The sequence below is a fragment of the Balaenoptera borealis genome (genome assembly GCF_965194805.1).
Source record: "Balaenoptera borealis genome assembly, chromosome: 1".
Taxonomy (NCBI): Eukaryota; Metazoa; Chordata; class Mammalia; order Artiodactyla; family Balaenopteridae; genus Balaenoptera; species Balaenoptera borealis.
Genome location: NC_138860.1, coordinates 91,977,831 through 91,993,450, shown reverse-complemented (window position 1 = coordinate 91,993,450; position 15,620 = coordinate 91,977,831). Strand labels below are relative to the sequence as shown.

Genomic DNA, 15,620 nt, shown 5'->3' with positions numbered 1-15,620 from the left:
TTGACCCACTGTGTCACTGAGAAAGTGGCATTTATAATCTTGTAGGTTGGCAGATAAAAATTCATTATTGATATAATTCTTCTCTTCTTAGTTTGGATAACTTAGAAGTGGTCCCTTACTCATGTTCTTACCTGCTCTCGTCTAACTTGAGGTGTCTTAGGTCTCTATCCAACTGGAAGGTCGCTCTTAAGTGATGTTTGTTTCTGCACCTCCCACCCCAAAGTAGAAGCAGCCTCTCTTATATGAACTCCACTTGATACCACTTTAAAGTCCACTGTAACCCTCACACAACATTGAAAGAAATATCTTAAATATCATGATTCTTGTGTGAACAATAATACTAGATATAAACCCCTTGGGCAGAACGTGTCTGATCTGCATTTATCCTCAAAGAAGCTGGCCCGATGGCCCACGTGGGTGCTCAGCAGTATACTTTGGTTAGATGAACAGTGAGCAGAGATGTGGCCTTGATTTTTCCCAGAGACGGAAGTGGAGACAAATACTTACACGATGTGCCACGTCTCAGTAACTGAGTGGGCAGGTCTAGGAGCCGGAAACCATGGTGCCCGAGTCGGTCTGCTCTACATTGAACAAAGCCTCTTCCTCTGAGGCTTAGTGATGGATTCTGTCTTTTGCACAGTTTTTCTTCTAGGCATTCTGTGTCATTCATAAACGTTCGATAAAACTCACTTGGTTATAAAAGTAGACTTTAAAAAACCTTCCAAGCTGAGTGAATAATAAGCCGCTGTCCTGCTGCTGCCTCTGTCACTGGAAGTCCTCACAGGCTCCCTGCCCTCCTGCAGGTTTCTGCCACCTTTTCCTGCCAGATGAACAGTTTCCCGAAGGCTTCCAGTTTGACACCGATGATGTGAATTTCCCTGTTGATAATCTCTGCTTCGTGGGGCTCATCTCCATGATCGACCCACCACGGGCTGCCGTCCCTGATGCCGTGGGCAAATGTCGAAGTGCTGGAATTAAGGTAATGCCCCGCCCCCCTTTTTGGCATCACCTCTCAGCAGCTCGGGGCGCCCTACTTAGTGACGTTGCCTTGTGGGGTCCATGTGGCAGCTGGTGTTTCTCACCCAGAGTATCAATTTCTCATCTCCAAAGCTTTTTAGTTACCACCAGAGAAGACCAAATGTTATTAAGATGTTGGTGTAAACTGCAGATGAGGGATTGAAAAAAAAAAAAAAAATCAACTTTTTAAGGGAAATGTAATGTAGCAAATTAAAAAGAGCAGAAGACTTGGTAAGTTTTTTTTTTTTTTAATAAATAAATTTATTTTAAAAGTAGTATGGTTTAACAAATTCAACAAAGTATATTGGCACTTTTTTTTTTTTAACATCTTTATTGGAGTATAATTGCTTTACAATGGTGTGTTAGTTTCTGCTTTATAACAAAGTGAATCAGCTATACATATACATATATCCCCATATCCCCTCCCTCTTGCATCTCCCTCCCACCCTCCCTACCCCACCCCTCTAGGTGGTCACAAAGCACCGAGCTGATCTCCCTGTGCTCTGCGGCTGCTTCCCACTAGCTGTCTATTTTACATTTGGTAGTGTATATATGTCCATGCCACTCTCTCACTTCGTCTCAGCTTACCCTCCCCCCTCCCCGTGTCCTCAAGTCCATTCTCTATGTGTCTTTATTCCTGTCCTGCCCCTAGGTTCTTCAGAACCTTTTTTTTTTTTTAGATTCCATATATATGTGTTAGCCTACGGTATTTGTTTTTCTCTTTCTGACTCACTTCACTCTGTATGATAGACTCTAGGTCCGTGCACCTCACTACAAATAACTCAATTTCGTTTCTTTTCATGGCTGAGTAATATTCCATTGTATATATGTACCACATCGTCTTTATCCATTCATCTGTCGACGGACACTTAGGATGCTTCCATGTCCTGGCTATTGTAAATAGAGCTGCAGTGAACATTGTGGTACATGACTCTTTTTGAATTATGGTTTTCTCAGGGTATATGCCCAGTAATGGGATTGCTGGGTAGTATGGTAGTTCTATTTTTAGTTTTTTAAGGAACCTCCATACTGTTCTCCATAGTGGCTGTATCAATTTACATTCCCACCAGCAGTGCAGGAGGGTCCCCTTTTCTCGACACCCTCTCCAGCATTTATTGTTTGTAGATGTTTTGATGATGGCCATTCTGACTCGTGTGAGGTGATAGCTCACTGTAGTTTTGATTTGCATTTCTCTAATGATTAGTGATGTTGAGCATCCTTTCATGTTTTGTTGGCCATCTGTATGTCTTCTTTGGAGAAATGTCTGTTTAGGTCTTCTGCCCATTTTTGGATTGGGTTGTTTGTTTTTTTGATATTGAGCTGCACAGAGCTGCTTGTATATTTTGGAGATTAATCCTCTGTCAGTTGCTTCGTTTGCAAATATTTTCTCCCATTCTGAGGGTTGTCTTTTTGTCTTGTTTATGATTTCCTTTGCTGTGCAAAAGCTTTTAAGTTTTATTAGGTCCCATTTGTTTATTTTTGTTTTTATTTCCATTTCTCTAGGAGGTGGGTCAAAAAGGATCTTGCTGTGATTTATGTCATAGTGTTATTTTGAAATATTTGCCTTGTTCTAAATTAATACGCTTCATGCAGTGAATGGCATGTATTCTGTGTTTTCAGTGAACTGGTTTTGGAAGGAATGTTTGGCATACTCTGTATTGGTCTTAAGTTGCAGAGTATTGTTCAGGTACGCTGATACAGTGTGGTTCAGTGTAGTTCGTGTAGTCTCCCTTGTTGCTGGCTGTTTGATTCTCCGCTTTCTCATTCTCATGAGTACTACTGCCCTGAAAAGCTTTGTAAAAATTATTCTCCTACCACCTCGACTGTATTCTAAATATAATCTGGGGTCAAAAAGAGCAGTGACTGATTTGAATTCTTGTTACTTACTGCTTTCCCTCCAAATTGGGCCAGTTTCAGGATGCTGACCCTTTACTCACCAGCATCAGATTTTTATCATTTTTTTTGTTGGTTTCAGTAAATTTAAGTATTTTTCTGTGATGGTGTAAAAGGAAAAAGATATTGTTTATTCTGTGTGATTGTGTGCCAAGATAAAAACTGGGTATTGCTTTGTGTCTTCTGTGAACTCATGTCTGTATTTTGGGCTAGTTCATGTTTATCGGTTTTATATTTGCATTTCTTTCCCTTTGATATTCCAAGCCGAGTCATCCTTGACACTTACTCTTGCGTACTTGTAAGACTTCTCAAGGTCATTTGCTTGGCTGCTGCGTTCAATAAATTGTCCTCTTCCTTGTCACAGGTCATCATGGTCACCGGAGACCATCCAATCACAGCCAAAGCCATTGCCAAAGGTGTGGGCATCATCTCGGAAGGAAACGAGACCGTAGAAGACATCGCTGCCCGCCTTAACATCCCCGTGAGCCAGGTGAACCCCAGGTAAGGCAGGAAGGTCAGAGCACTGTTGCCTTGAATGTGCAGATGCTGGTAGTTGGGCATCTTCAGCTTGGTGTTCTACACAGTTCTCTTCTAGGCTTGCTCCGGGTTAGGGATGCCCCTCCAGTGCCAGAAAACAGCCTTGTCGTTCCTAGGGAGGGTTTTCAATAAGAGCGGTCACCATAAGCCACACTTAGATGGTGCCTACCGCTCTAAGCACTTGCTACAGTACCCACGAAGGCAGGTGATACTCCCACCTTGCAGAGCAGGGAGGCTGAGGCCGAGTCACGCCGTACACTCGGCAGTGTAGCTTCTGAGTTCACGCTGTTAACCACTGCGCCATACTGCCCATTACCCAAGCACCTTGTCGTTTTCAGGTCCACACTAACAAAATAAAATGGGCAAGGCACAATTGTCCAGGTAGCTCAGGCCAGAAAGGGAGATTTTGGTAATAAAGTAAAGTAGATAACTTGAGACAACTTTGTTTTTAATGTTTTGTTAAGGTTGAGGGCCACCCCCCCCCCCCCCAGCCAAACCCTACTTTGGGTTTGGTTTTTCATCAGCTCCGTCACCGCCTAAAACTTAGTTATGTTATTTCAATGCGTCTTACAAAGATGGGGAAAGGAGGATGAGAGACAGGCCTGCCCAGTGATTATTGCGAGTCTTGAATGAGATATATGAAAATGCTTTGTAACCTGTGAAACACTGCACAGATAACACATAATGGGGACAGTTCCCCCTGGCTCTGTGGTGTTTACGCAGTGTTCTGCGTAGCGTGGCAACATTCCTTCTTGGGGATGAGCATCGTGCTGGTGAAGTGATGGGTGACTTGTCTTTCGGTCCTAATGGTAGGGATGCCAAGGCCTGCGTGGTACATGGCAGTGATCTGAAGGACATGACTTCCGAGCAGCTGGATGACATTCTGAAGTACCACACGGAGATCGTGTTTGCCAGGACCTCTCCGCAGCAGAAGCTCATCATTGTGGAGGGCTGCCAGAGACAGGTCAGCGCACAGCCGGGGCCGGGCTCTTTCAGGTGCTTCTGACCTCGGTGATGGCAGTTCCAGTAAAAACAAAAAGCAACAGTGGTGGAAACATGAGCCCGTTTCTCTCAGTCTCAGTATACACGTGCCAGTAAGACGCTCCAGGCATAGAGAGAAGGGTGGTGACTGGATCACGGTTCAGCCGAGACACGTACTCCACTGTACAGGTCTTCGCTGTGGCCCAGAGTCGGAGCTTCGGCACTCGCCTGGAATAGCAGAGCAGGGTCCTAATGTGTACACCGGAGATGTGAATGTCCAGGAGACTCGCATCCCATACCTGGGAAAGACCTGGGGGTGGGGGGATGCATAAAGGAACGGGGCTTTCCAAAGTGCCACTCGCCCAAGTCATGACTTTGAGTAGCCCTTGTGAACAAGGTGGGGGACACGTTTGTTGTCACTCCTGGATTCTGGCTGTGGCTGTGTGCATTCCCGGCTGTGACGGTTCCGCGTCTCTATAGAGTCTCAGTGGGAAAGGAGCAGTGTCTGTCCTGAGAGGCGACTGGAGGCCGCACCTCCCTTATACCCATCGCTAGACTACACGATTCCTAACCCGCATCCCTCCTTTTTCTGGCAGGGCGCCATCGTGGCTGTAACTGGCGACGGTGTCAATGACTCTCCGGCTTTGAAGAAGGCTGACATCGGGGTTGCCATGGGGATTGCTGGCTCAGACGTGTCTAAGCAAGCTGCCGACATGATTCTCCTGGATGACAACTTTGCCTCAATTGTGACTGGAGTAGAGGAAGGTGAGAGTGCTGCATGTAAAGCGACCACCAAAACCTCATTCAGATGCTGCCGAGCCGTGTCAGTTTCTGTACGCTTAAGGGATGTGTGCAGTATCTGGTCCCTCTCATTAAGCTCTACAGTAAAAGCAACCTTTTGCTTTCATAGGTCGTCTGATTTTTGATAACTTGAAGAAATCCATTGCCTACACCCTCACCAGTAACATTCCAGAGATCACCCCCTTCCTGATATTTATTATTGCAAACATTCCACTACCCCTGGGGACTGTCACCATCCTCTGCATCGACTTGGGGACAGACATGGTGAGTGACTGTCACGGCTTCCACACACCACAGTGTTAAGGTGTGGCATTAGCACTCACCGCTGTGCTTCTCTGGGTCCCCGTGGCCACTGTAAGGAAAAGAAATGCTCGGTAGTGACATTTCCGATGTGTGGCAGCCTCAGCATCAAAGACTGAGTGTTATCATTCCTCGAGACAGCTGACAACATCTATTTATCAGATAGAAGCCTTCCCTTTCGTATAACTTTGCCCCTTTTGTTTTTGAAAGTGGGACTCGTAATATCTCATGTTATGAAAAACATTTTTTAAAGGGAGGGCAAGAATTTTAAAACAAAAGGTTCACAACATCAGCTTGCTGGTTTCTGATAACTTGAAATCCCTTCTCGCCCCTCCTCCCCAGGTTCCTGCCATCTCCCTGGCTTATGAGCAGGCTGAGAGCGACATCATGAAGAGACAGCCCAGAAACCCCCAAACGGACAAACTCGTCAACGAGCGGCTGATCAGCATGGCCTACGGACAGATTGGTGAGCCGGCAGGTTTAAAGTATCTGTAGGGGGTGGTGTCTGCCTTCTGAGACTTCAAATGTTGGGTGACTTTCAAATCTAGGATGAGCCATGACCTAGGGTGAGACTGGGGATGTTTTTTAGATTCCCTTCCAAGTGGGAATAAATCTTTTGCTGTCTGCCAAGAAACCGTAGTTCTTTAGACTGGGCACCTGCGACTGAGCCCGTCTGCCTTAGAACCGAGGGCGCCCCTGCTCACAGAGCCTTTCCAGTGCCAGGCACAGTTCCTGGGAGCTGCCCTGTTAACTCATAGGCGGCTTTTCCTGGGGAAACCTAGTGTCTGTCACTCATTTGGCTCTGCAAACCCTAACTCACTGTCCAGAGTTTGCAGGTTTGGCTGATAGGTCACCGCCAAGTGGCTCCTCTGCACGCCCACTCTCCCCACCCCCAGTGCTTGATTTCTGTTCCACCAGTGGCGCATGACCAGCTAACACATGGTCTCGGTGGTGGGCAGTGATCCTAAATCCTCTGCCTTTAGGAAAACTTGGTGAAGCCACCATCAGCAACTTGTTCTTCTGGAGTAATGGGTTGCATCACTGCGAACACTTGGGTAAAATGGGACAGATTAGTACATTACGGAGATATGGAAAAGATTGATTTGACAGTTGGCTGACAACAAAGTGATTGATTGGCTGATGGCCAGAAAGACCTCTAATTTTGACCAGAAGGAAGACTACGTCCAGAGCGTGGGATGAAATCCCACCCCAAGAAGTTGAGGGCACAGTGATTGGATTGGATCCTGGGCAGAACGATCCTGAAAGTGGGGGAGGAGAAGGATGGGGTCAGAAAGTGCCACATTCATGATTTCCACAGTGGCTGGCAGAAAGGCGATGTGTAAAAGTTTTGAGACATGGGAGGGAAAGTCATAATATTTCAGAAATTAAAATGTAGGGAAATGGATTTTTACCCCCAAGGGTCGTGCCCTGATAGAAGCAGATGATCGAGTAATAGAGATGGGTGCTTAAGGGCAAGGCCCGGGCACCGTCTTTTAAGCTCTAAAAAGTGACTCACAGTGGAGCAGGCGTGAGCAAGGAGTGTGTCCCGGGTCGTCCGTCCCACCGGTCATAGCCTGTGAGTGATCAAGACCTTCCTCCAGGCCCTGGCGTTCAAGTTGTCTTTCCAACCTCTCAGGTATGATCCAGGCCCTGGGGGGCTTCTTCACTTACTTTGTGATTATGGCTGAGAACGGCTTCCTCCCGACTCACCTGCTGGGCGTCCGAGTAGACTGGGATGACCGCTGGATCAACGACGTGGAAGATAGCTACGGGCAGCAGTGGGTGAGTGAGGGCTGCCCGCCTGACCAGTGCTGGACGGAGCTCCTCCAGCCCCAGGGGATGGGGCCACACGGCCTCCGGACACGCGGGCTCATCTGTCTGCCTTATGCATTTCAGACCTACGAACAGAGGAAGATCGTGGAGTTCACCTGCCACACAGCCTTCTTTGTCAGCATCGTGGTGGTGCAGTGGGCCGACTTGGTCATCTGCAAGACGAGGAGGAATTCTGTCTTCCAGCAGGGAATGAAGTGAGTAGGGCACAGTCAGGGGTCCTGGCTTAAAGAAGGGGTCGGGTGACGTCTAAACCCTTTGCCAAAAGCCCAGCACCTGACACACAGGGCAGAGTTTCTGGAAACTTATTTGCGGAGCAAATTGAGGAAGCAAAATGTTTTCTAGGTTTTTTTCATCTGACCTCAATCAAGAAGTTCCTAAGTACAACTAATAATACATAAAGACATCGACCTGCCATTTGACACATAGCATTAGAAGATACACTTCTGTTTGTGTTTTTTTAACTTTTCCCCACTCCTTGTTTTTTTAGGAACAAGATCTTAATATTTGGCCTCTTCGAAGAGACGGCCCTTGCTGCTTTCCTTTCCTACTGCCCTGGAATGGGTGTTGCCCTGAGGATGTACCCGCTCAAGTAAGTCCATCCTCTTCTAGCTCCAGAAAGTGGGAAATAGTAAGTGTGGCTTTTCCTCTCATGACACACGTTAGTAGCTGTTATTGTGGGAACTCTTGGGTGATGTGTACAAGAGTTCCTCTGGATTGGAACGTGAGGAAAGGCTGACTCAGTAATGCAGACCAGCAAATCCACAGACTGTGCTTAGGATTTGCCGTCACTAGGGCCAGCCAGGCTCTGGCCCTTGGGCTTGCTCGCCAGCCAACTGCACTGAGCACTCAGGTCCCCCATGGCCACGGCCCCGTCGTCTTGAGGCCAGCGGGCGATATCCTGGAGTTTGGGGACACAGGTTCCAGTCTTGATTGGCTCACCCAGTCACTGCATCGCATGGCAAGCGGCTCACCTCTGTGGGCCTCTGACTCTTCTGCTCTCGAAGGACAATGGTGAAGCAGATCTGAGGTCCTTTTACTTTCCAGTCGAGCACGGGTAGTGTTAGGAGATCATGGGCGGAGGACCGGAGGAGGCTGACCGCTAGTCTTTGGCCAGAACCAGACTGGCCTTAAACATGGTGAATGACTGCACTTTGGATAGACGTGAATTTTCACATATAGGATTTGCCACAAACTCCAGTAGTGTTTTGAAGCATTGAGTGTGTTTGTGGTGTCTGCTAACTGGTTGAGGTTAGGCAGCTGCAACCTGTTAAAATATGCTAAACCACAGAAAACGGGACCCTACGAGTCAAGCTTTTGATCTAAACATCAGTCTTCCCGTGCTCGCTCAGACCCATCTGGACTCTCTCGACTAGCCTGTTGCCCTTCACCTCCTCTCACTGATCTCATCCCAAAAGTAACCAAACCCTGTTGGCTTCCCTGACGGCCCATCTGTGGTGCAAGGGGAGCCTGGCATCCAGGGTCTTGTTACTGTGCCAGCCTGTCTTCCTAGCCTTATACCCATCCAGACTTATGTTGGGTGAATTCAGTACTTCTCTTCTGCCTACATATTTGGGAAGGCTGTTCCCTTCTCACCCCATCAGTCCCGATAGTTCCTCAAGGTTGGTTTTCTCAGGGCTTGTCCCCATGTGATCTCACCCTCCTGGGCGTGTGCAGCTGCACCCCTTCTTTGCCATTGTTGTCAGTCACTTCTGCTCGCATAGATTGTTATTTTCAGAGCATGGACCACGACATCTTTTTTGACTTTGTGTCTCCAGCCCCCTGCACAGAGCTGGCACACACAGGGGCAAGTCTTATCCAAGCTGAATTCTATCATCTTGGGCCATTGTTTGTTAAGAGGAGGCTAGGAGGAACAGAGCTCTCTAAAAGGCCAAAATGGAAAATCTCTACAAAATCTCAGCCTACAACAGGCTGGTGGTGCCTCAGGACATCTTTTGCTATGACTAGAGAACTTGTTCCCAATAGGTTCTATCCAGTGTGGAAGGTGGCTTAGTTACAAGGGTCCCCAGGTCAAACGAGGTCATCTTCTAGCATGTGGAGGACACACGAGACAGGAAGAGGAGGAGGAGAGATGCCAGAGCTCTGTCCTGGGACAGTCTTCCTCCAGTGGTTGCTGCGGGAAGCTGGTAGTCAAGAAAGCGTCAGCCTCCTTTGGAGGCCGCCTAGGGAGCCTGTCTCCAGGCTGGGGACTGTGACAGCAGCCCCTGGGCCCCCAAAGCCCTCGGATCTCTGCTAGGGTTCAGCTTCTTATTCCCCAGGTCTGGGACTCAATGCACTCCTGACTGTCCCAAGCCCCACTGTCAGAGACCACATTCAGGGCATGATTAAACTGGTTGTGACCCACACTGGCAGTTCTTTATCTTCAGATGCCAGGACATCAGACAGATAAACTTGAGTGAGCTTCTTAAATACTTTAGAAACAGAAGAAAGAAAATGTCCAGTCGCTCTGGAATCATCAACACACACAAAAAAATCTAAGCTGACCTACAAACCAATTCTCAAGGAAAACCCAACTGAAGGTGGCAGTCCACTTTCTTCTGCCTCTCCAGGCCCTGAGCACACAGCAGCGGGCTGTTTTTATCATGTGTTCTGTGTTAATGCTCGGCCAGCTACCCATGACTGTACTTGGCTTCTCCTTTCAGGCTGATTATTTCATTATCACTATGCTGATGTGCAGTTTCTTTTCCCTTTGAGTTGTGCATACGCGTATAAATTGTCACTTGATTCTATTTCCAGACCTACCTGGTGGTTCTGTGCCTTCCCCTACTCTCTTCTCATCTTCGTGTATGACGAAGTCCGAAAGCTCATCATCAGGCGACGCCCTGGCGGTAAGTACAGGCATTTTTAGTTGGGGGTGCGGGCTGCGGAGGGGCGCCTGTGGGTCTACTGGCTTTTGCTCTGTTTCCTTTGAAGTGTTTGGGCTCCTCCACAATCAGTCTGCTTGGCTAAATAAGTCCATTGGAAGCCAACTGTAAACTGACTTGAGTCACAGCCCATCCTCAGAATGGAGATCTCAGTTGAGGTTTCAGAACTGACCAAATACAAACCAAATAGGATGCAGTGGAAACTTGGTCAGAAATCTAAACCATCTTTCCAATTAACACGTTACTCTTAAAAGCATTTAAATAAATACAGTTGCGGGCCCAGATTGAATTTGGGTTAAACACCCCACCCCACCCCCCATTGGCTGTGTTCCCCTGAGGTCCATTCTTTCTGTCTTTCCCTCTGCCCCCTCCCGAGGAGGAAGACTCACTGTCACTTATCTCTGTCTCTCTCTGTGGCCCCCAGGCTGGGTAGAGAAGGAGACCTACTACTAGACCCCCTCCTGCACGCCGGGGAGCGTCACGCCGCACACTCTGCACCCACCACCCACCCCCTCTTTGTGTACTTCAGTCTCGGAATTCGGAATTCTACCCTGGTAGGAAAGCACCAAAGCATGTGGGGAAGCGAGATGTCCCGGAATGAAGCATGTAGCTATATGGGGGGGGAGGGGGGAGGGCTGCCCGAGAAACATCCGTCTGTGGGAACAACATCGGGAAAGGTTTTTATGTGCCTTTTTGTTTTTGTAAAAAGGAAAACTCGGAAAGACTGAAAGAATACATTTTATATCTGGATTTTTACAAATAAAGATGGCTATTATAATGGAATTGGTCTCATGCCCTCATCACTTCCACGGTCCAGATTTTCTTGTGTGTGATCGGTCTGGAGCCGTGGTTCCCAGCGCACGAGTCCCTGGCCAGGAGCTTCATCGGCATCACTTGCAACTTGTTAGCACAGCAAAGCCAGGGCCACTGAACCAGAAGCTAACCAGCAATCGGTTTAATAAGTCTCCAGGTGATTCTGATTCACATTCAAGTTTAAGGACCACAGATTAAGGGGAAACTTTCTGCCCGTGCTTTTGTGGTCTGAGTGGGTGAGCTTACCTCCCCATTTTCCCGTGGGCTGCTGCGGGTGGTATGGCTGGAACTCCCCGTGCTGCCTTCACATCTGCTTCTTGAAGGACACACCTGTCATGAGAAGGATTTTCAGACCCTCAGGGGAGAGCCTCCTCTTCCCGTCCTGGTCACAGCCCCACCTGTGGTCTCTCAGATCATCACCGCCACCACGACAGCCTCAAGTGTCTCTAGACCAAGATTTGTCTGAGAAACAGAAACCCACCTATACACAGTCTGTTGGGACATCACAAAGTGCTTCCCTTCCACGTAACTTGTTCCTAATTTAGCATCGAATAGCTCCATTTCAGAGAGTGGTTATGTTCCAGAAGCTACTTGAGAAAAAAGGTGAAAGATCTGTTCACTTCAAGGTCAAGTATACCTCCGGCTTTCAAAGAGTTAGTGTAAAAGGCCCCCTCAAGTCCCATCGCTCAGTAATCCATCCTGCGTGCTGTTAACCACCTGTACTTCAAGGCTGTCCTTGCTTCAAGCCAGTGCAATGAGGAGTACTTCTGGCACCAATGATCATGATCTGCCAGGTGATCATAGATATTGGGTTCGAGTATTTTTTCTCTGAAAAGCTGAATTCATTGCTCATGCCTCTTGTGCTGCTCACTTCCAAGCTGTGCAGATGGGAAGGGAACGGGTGATGCCCACATACCAGCCAGTCATTACCCCCAGCCTCTCCTGCTAGGGGCACTGGGAGGGCCAGGTGGTCTGTGCCTTCTTAGTCCAACCCACCAGTCTTCCTTTCTTTCTCGGGGCACTTTCTTCCAGGATGATCTCTATGCCTGTAGGCAAGTCATTTTTAAAGAGACACTTGTTCAGCCCAACATAAGGAAACTAGGATAAAGCTAAGAACCAACAGAGATCTCAGGCTCAGGGCTGGTGGTTACTGGGTCCTCCCTGAGGACATAGCTCTGAGGGCAAGAATGAGGCTGCCCCACGTGCTTAGACTGGCACAGCCTTGTCAGAGGCTTGCTGGCCTCTCTACTCCCTACACGTCTGTTTCCTGGCACGCCTGACAGCTGACGAGTGAACATACCCCTGATGAAGGTCATGGGTATTCCCTACTTAGAGGCATTTGAAGCAGCCTGAGACCGTAGACTCTGGAGGTGACCCCGGATAGCTTTCTGGCCAGGCCTCTGTGCAGCCCTGGACTTCTGGGAACACGGCGGGGAAGGCAGAACAGGACAAGGGCAGAGTGGAACCTCCCGCCTTCTTTCCACCCGAATACCTCTGCCCTTTCTCTGTTTGACAATCCCTTGAATAAAAAGTTTTACAGCCGAACGTTTGATCTAGAGACCGCAGATAAGCAGCAGGCAAAGCTGGCACCAAAGCCAGGCCTCCCAAAGGGCCAGATTTTTCCAAGCTTCCTACAGGCAGCAAGAGTAAGTGCCCGGGCCTCATCATACCCCTTTACATTCACCCACTAACTTTAGCCCTGTCAGGAGGAGCTAAAATTTGCTCCAGAACAATGGAAACAGTCTACCCCACAAATCTGCAGCTGAGCCCCCTTGAATCCCACCCTCCCCTCCCCTGCAATGCCCTCCAGACATCCCCAGGGTAATGCCCTCTTGGTCACCCTCTGTGATGCCCTCCTGACACTTTGACCACCTGCCCCTTTGGCCACGTCGATATCTGAGCTCTTGCCATTTTCAGCGTCCTTACTGCTTCCTTATCTCTTTAGCTCTCACCCTCCTTCCTTTGATGGACAAGCTTCTAAGGAGAGTGCCCATCACTTCTTCATCCCTCTGCCTCCTCCTGCCGGCTCCCATTAACACTGGTCCACCAAAGTTGTCCTGGTTGAGGTCACTGATCTGATTGTTAATCCACTGGGCACTCCCCGGTCCTTCCTTGGCCTCTGCATCACCTATGACTCCATCACACGCCTCCTGAAACAGCCGCCGTGTCTTTCCGACATCACCTCTGCCCTCTCCTCACCTTTCCCCTCATCTCCACCTGCCCCTTGGCTGCTCGTTTCTTCAGGGAGGTCCTCACCCACTCCCGCCTCATATTCTTCCTGGGGTTTCACAACAGATCACCTACATGATGCTTTCCAACTCTCCAATCTGGTCCTCTCTCCTGAGCCTCAGACCCATAAATGCAGTTGTCTCCTGGACATCTGTATTTTTTCAGAAAGAGCACAGCACACTATAGAGTCTTAACCCCAGTGACAAACCCGAGTCTGAGGTCCCTCACAATGAACATGCTCTAGGCAAAGACATCTGTGGCCCTGTTGCCACTTCAGAACCCTGGAAGTCATGTGAGGCTTCTCTCCCCTACCTTGCTGTGGCCCTGCCACCCTGCCCATCACCAACCACTGCTGGTTCCAGTTTGGTGGCTGAGAGCATGGGCTTTGTGTCTTAAGACCCTGGACACAGTGGCCCTGTCACTGACTGACCACAGGCACGGAATTTAGTCTCTTTGTGCTTCATTTACTCTAGAATAAGGGTGGTGTTTCAGAGTTGTTAAAAGGATTATGTGAGATTATATGTAAAGGTATTAGCACAGTGGCTGGCACTATAAATCCTTTCCTCTGCCACCACTGCCTTTCACATCTGGGCATCAGCAACAGCCTCCTGGCTGGTCTCCTTACTTTCTGCCTTCCTCTAATTCAGCAGCTCTCAAAGTGTCATCTCTAGGCCAGCATCACCTGGGAACTTGTTAGAAAGTGCGTTCTAATTCAGACCTACTGAATCAGAAACTCTGGGGAGTGGGGAGAGAACCAGTGATCTGTTTTAATAAGCCTTCCAGGTGATTCTGATGCATGTCAAAATCTAAGAACCATTGCTCTACGCCATCTTCCAAACTCCACTTGGCTGCCTCTCACCATGCATGTCTTCACCCTTGATCTCAGCACAGAAACCCATCTCCGCTCAGCCATCCAAACTCCTGGGCAGTACAAATGTGCTCCACACTGCTTCCCCTGCCGTCCTACAAGTCCCCTTGGCATCCCCCTTGCAACCCAACCTTGGCCCAACCTGCATTCTCCTGGCTAATGACTCACCTTTCCAGATACTATTCAGGCCTTTGTTCCTTGGGAAATGTTCAATGGGCCCTCGTTTTTGCACACCTTACTGTTAGCCCCCTAGGCCTCTGTTTATTGGTTTGTTCCCTTATCAGGGAACTAGAGTTCCTGAGTGTGTGGATCAGGCCACACCCGCCCCAACATCTGGCACAATCGGTGCTTGTTGAATGAATTAAAGCATGCTCATTACCAGGCTTTTTTTCTGCTGCCCAAGCAGCCATATTTTTAACATTTCACCCTCATCTCTTGAGTCTCTGTTTTTGGATCAGAACTGATACCACCCAAAGGAAATCCATGCCCAGGCTTGCCAGAGATCTATGAGTTAGGGTCTCTCCCCATCTCTCAAGACTCTGAAGTTGGAAATCAGAGAGTATTAAGAACGAGTCATGGAGGGAATTAGGATGGCCAGAAATGGACTAGGAGACCACAGCAAGTGACACAAGGAGGTAAACAAGGTGAGGAGATCTACACACAGACACTGAAAGAGACACAGGTCCTCGGACCTGCCTGGGTTCCAGAGCTTTCAAATCCCTGTCCTGAGCCTCAAATAATCTCACAAGAAACCCTTCCCACCCTCCAACTAGGTTGGAATCTCCTATTAGGTAGTTGATTAGTACTCTGCTTCTTCATAGAACTCACAGTTCTAAACATTTATTACTCAATTATGTAATAATTAATCTAACATCCATTTTTGCCTGCTAACCTATAAGCCCTATGAGGTCTGGGAGCTGGTCTGTTCTTTTCCATTTTATCCCTGGTGCTCAGTTCAGTACCTTAAAAAGAGAAGTTGGCACTTAGTACAGTGGCCAACACTCCCTATTTAAAGAGAAGGGCGGTTTCCGGCTCAAGAGGACAACGTAGGAAGATCCTGAATTCGCCTCCTCCCACGGACATGCCGAACCTACAGCTACATATGGAACCATTTCCTCTGAAAAAAACCCCTAAAAACTAGCTGAGCAACTCCTACACATCAGGCAAAGCACATTGAAGCAGAGAGGAAAGGCCGAGACACAATCTGGCCGTAAACTCTACCCTCAGTGTGATGACCCACCATCAGGAAGGAATCTAAAATCCAGAGCTTCTCCCTGAGGAGCAAAGGCACCGGCACCCCAACTTTAAGACCTGCATCTGAGAGACAAGCCCGCAAAACGTCTAGCTTGGAAAACCAACGGGGCTTGCGTCCACAAGACTCACAGGCTATAGTGAATGGAGAAACAGCTCTTAAAGGGCTCATATGTTTGGACTCATTTACCCCAGAGAACAGCGTGGAGCTGATT

General features: G+C 48.4%; 1 protein-coding gene across 1 annotated transcript in view; it reads left to right on the top strand.

Moving 5' to 3' along the window:
- ATP1A1 (ATPase Na+/K+ transporting subunit alpha 1) overlaps positions 1-11,027 on the top strand; it is a 32,579-nt gene extending 21,552 nt beyond the window's left edge. The window contains exons 13-23 of the mRNA XM_082368976.1: positions 804-979; positions 3,275-3,411; positions 4,261-4,411; positions 5,025-5,193; positions 5,339-5,493; positions 5,872-5,995; positions 7,166-7,311; positions 7,426-7,556; positions 7,850-7,951; positions 10,117-10,208; positions 10,669-11,027. Coding sequence (XP_082225102.1) covers positions 804-979; positions 3,275-3,411; positions 4,261-4,411; positions 5,025-5,193; positions 5,339-5,493; positions 5,872-5,995; positions 7,166-7,311; positions 7,426-7,556; positions 7,850-7,951; positions 10,117-10,208; positions 10,669-10,697 — 1,412 coding nt within the window. The 3' untranslated portion in view covers positions 10,698-11,027. The remainder of the gene's footprint in view (positions 1-803; positions 980-3,274; positions 3,412-4,260; positions 4,412-5,024; positions 5,194-5,338; positions 5,494-5,871; positions 5,996-7,165; positions 7,312-7,425; positions 7,557-7,849; positions 7,952-10,116; positions 10,209-10,668) is intronic.
- The last annotated feature ends 4,593 nt before the right edge of the window (positions 11,028-15,620 follow it).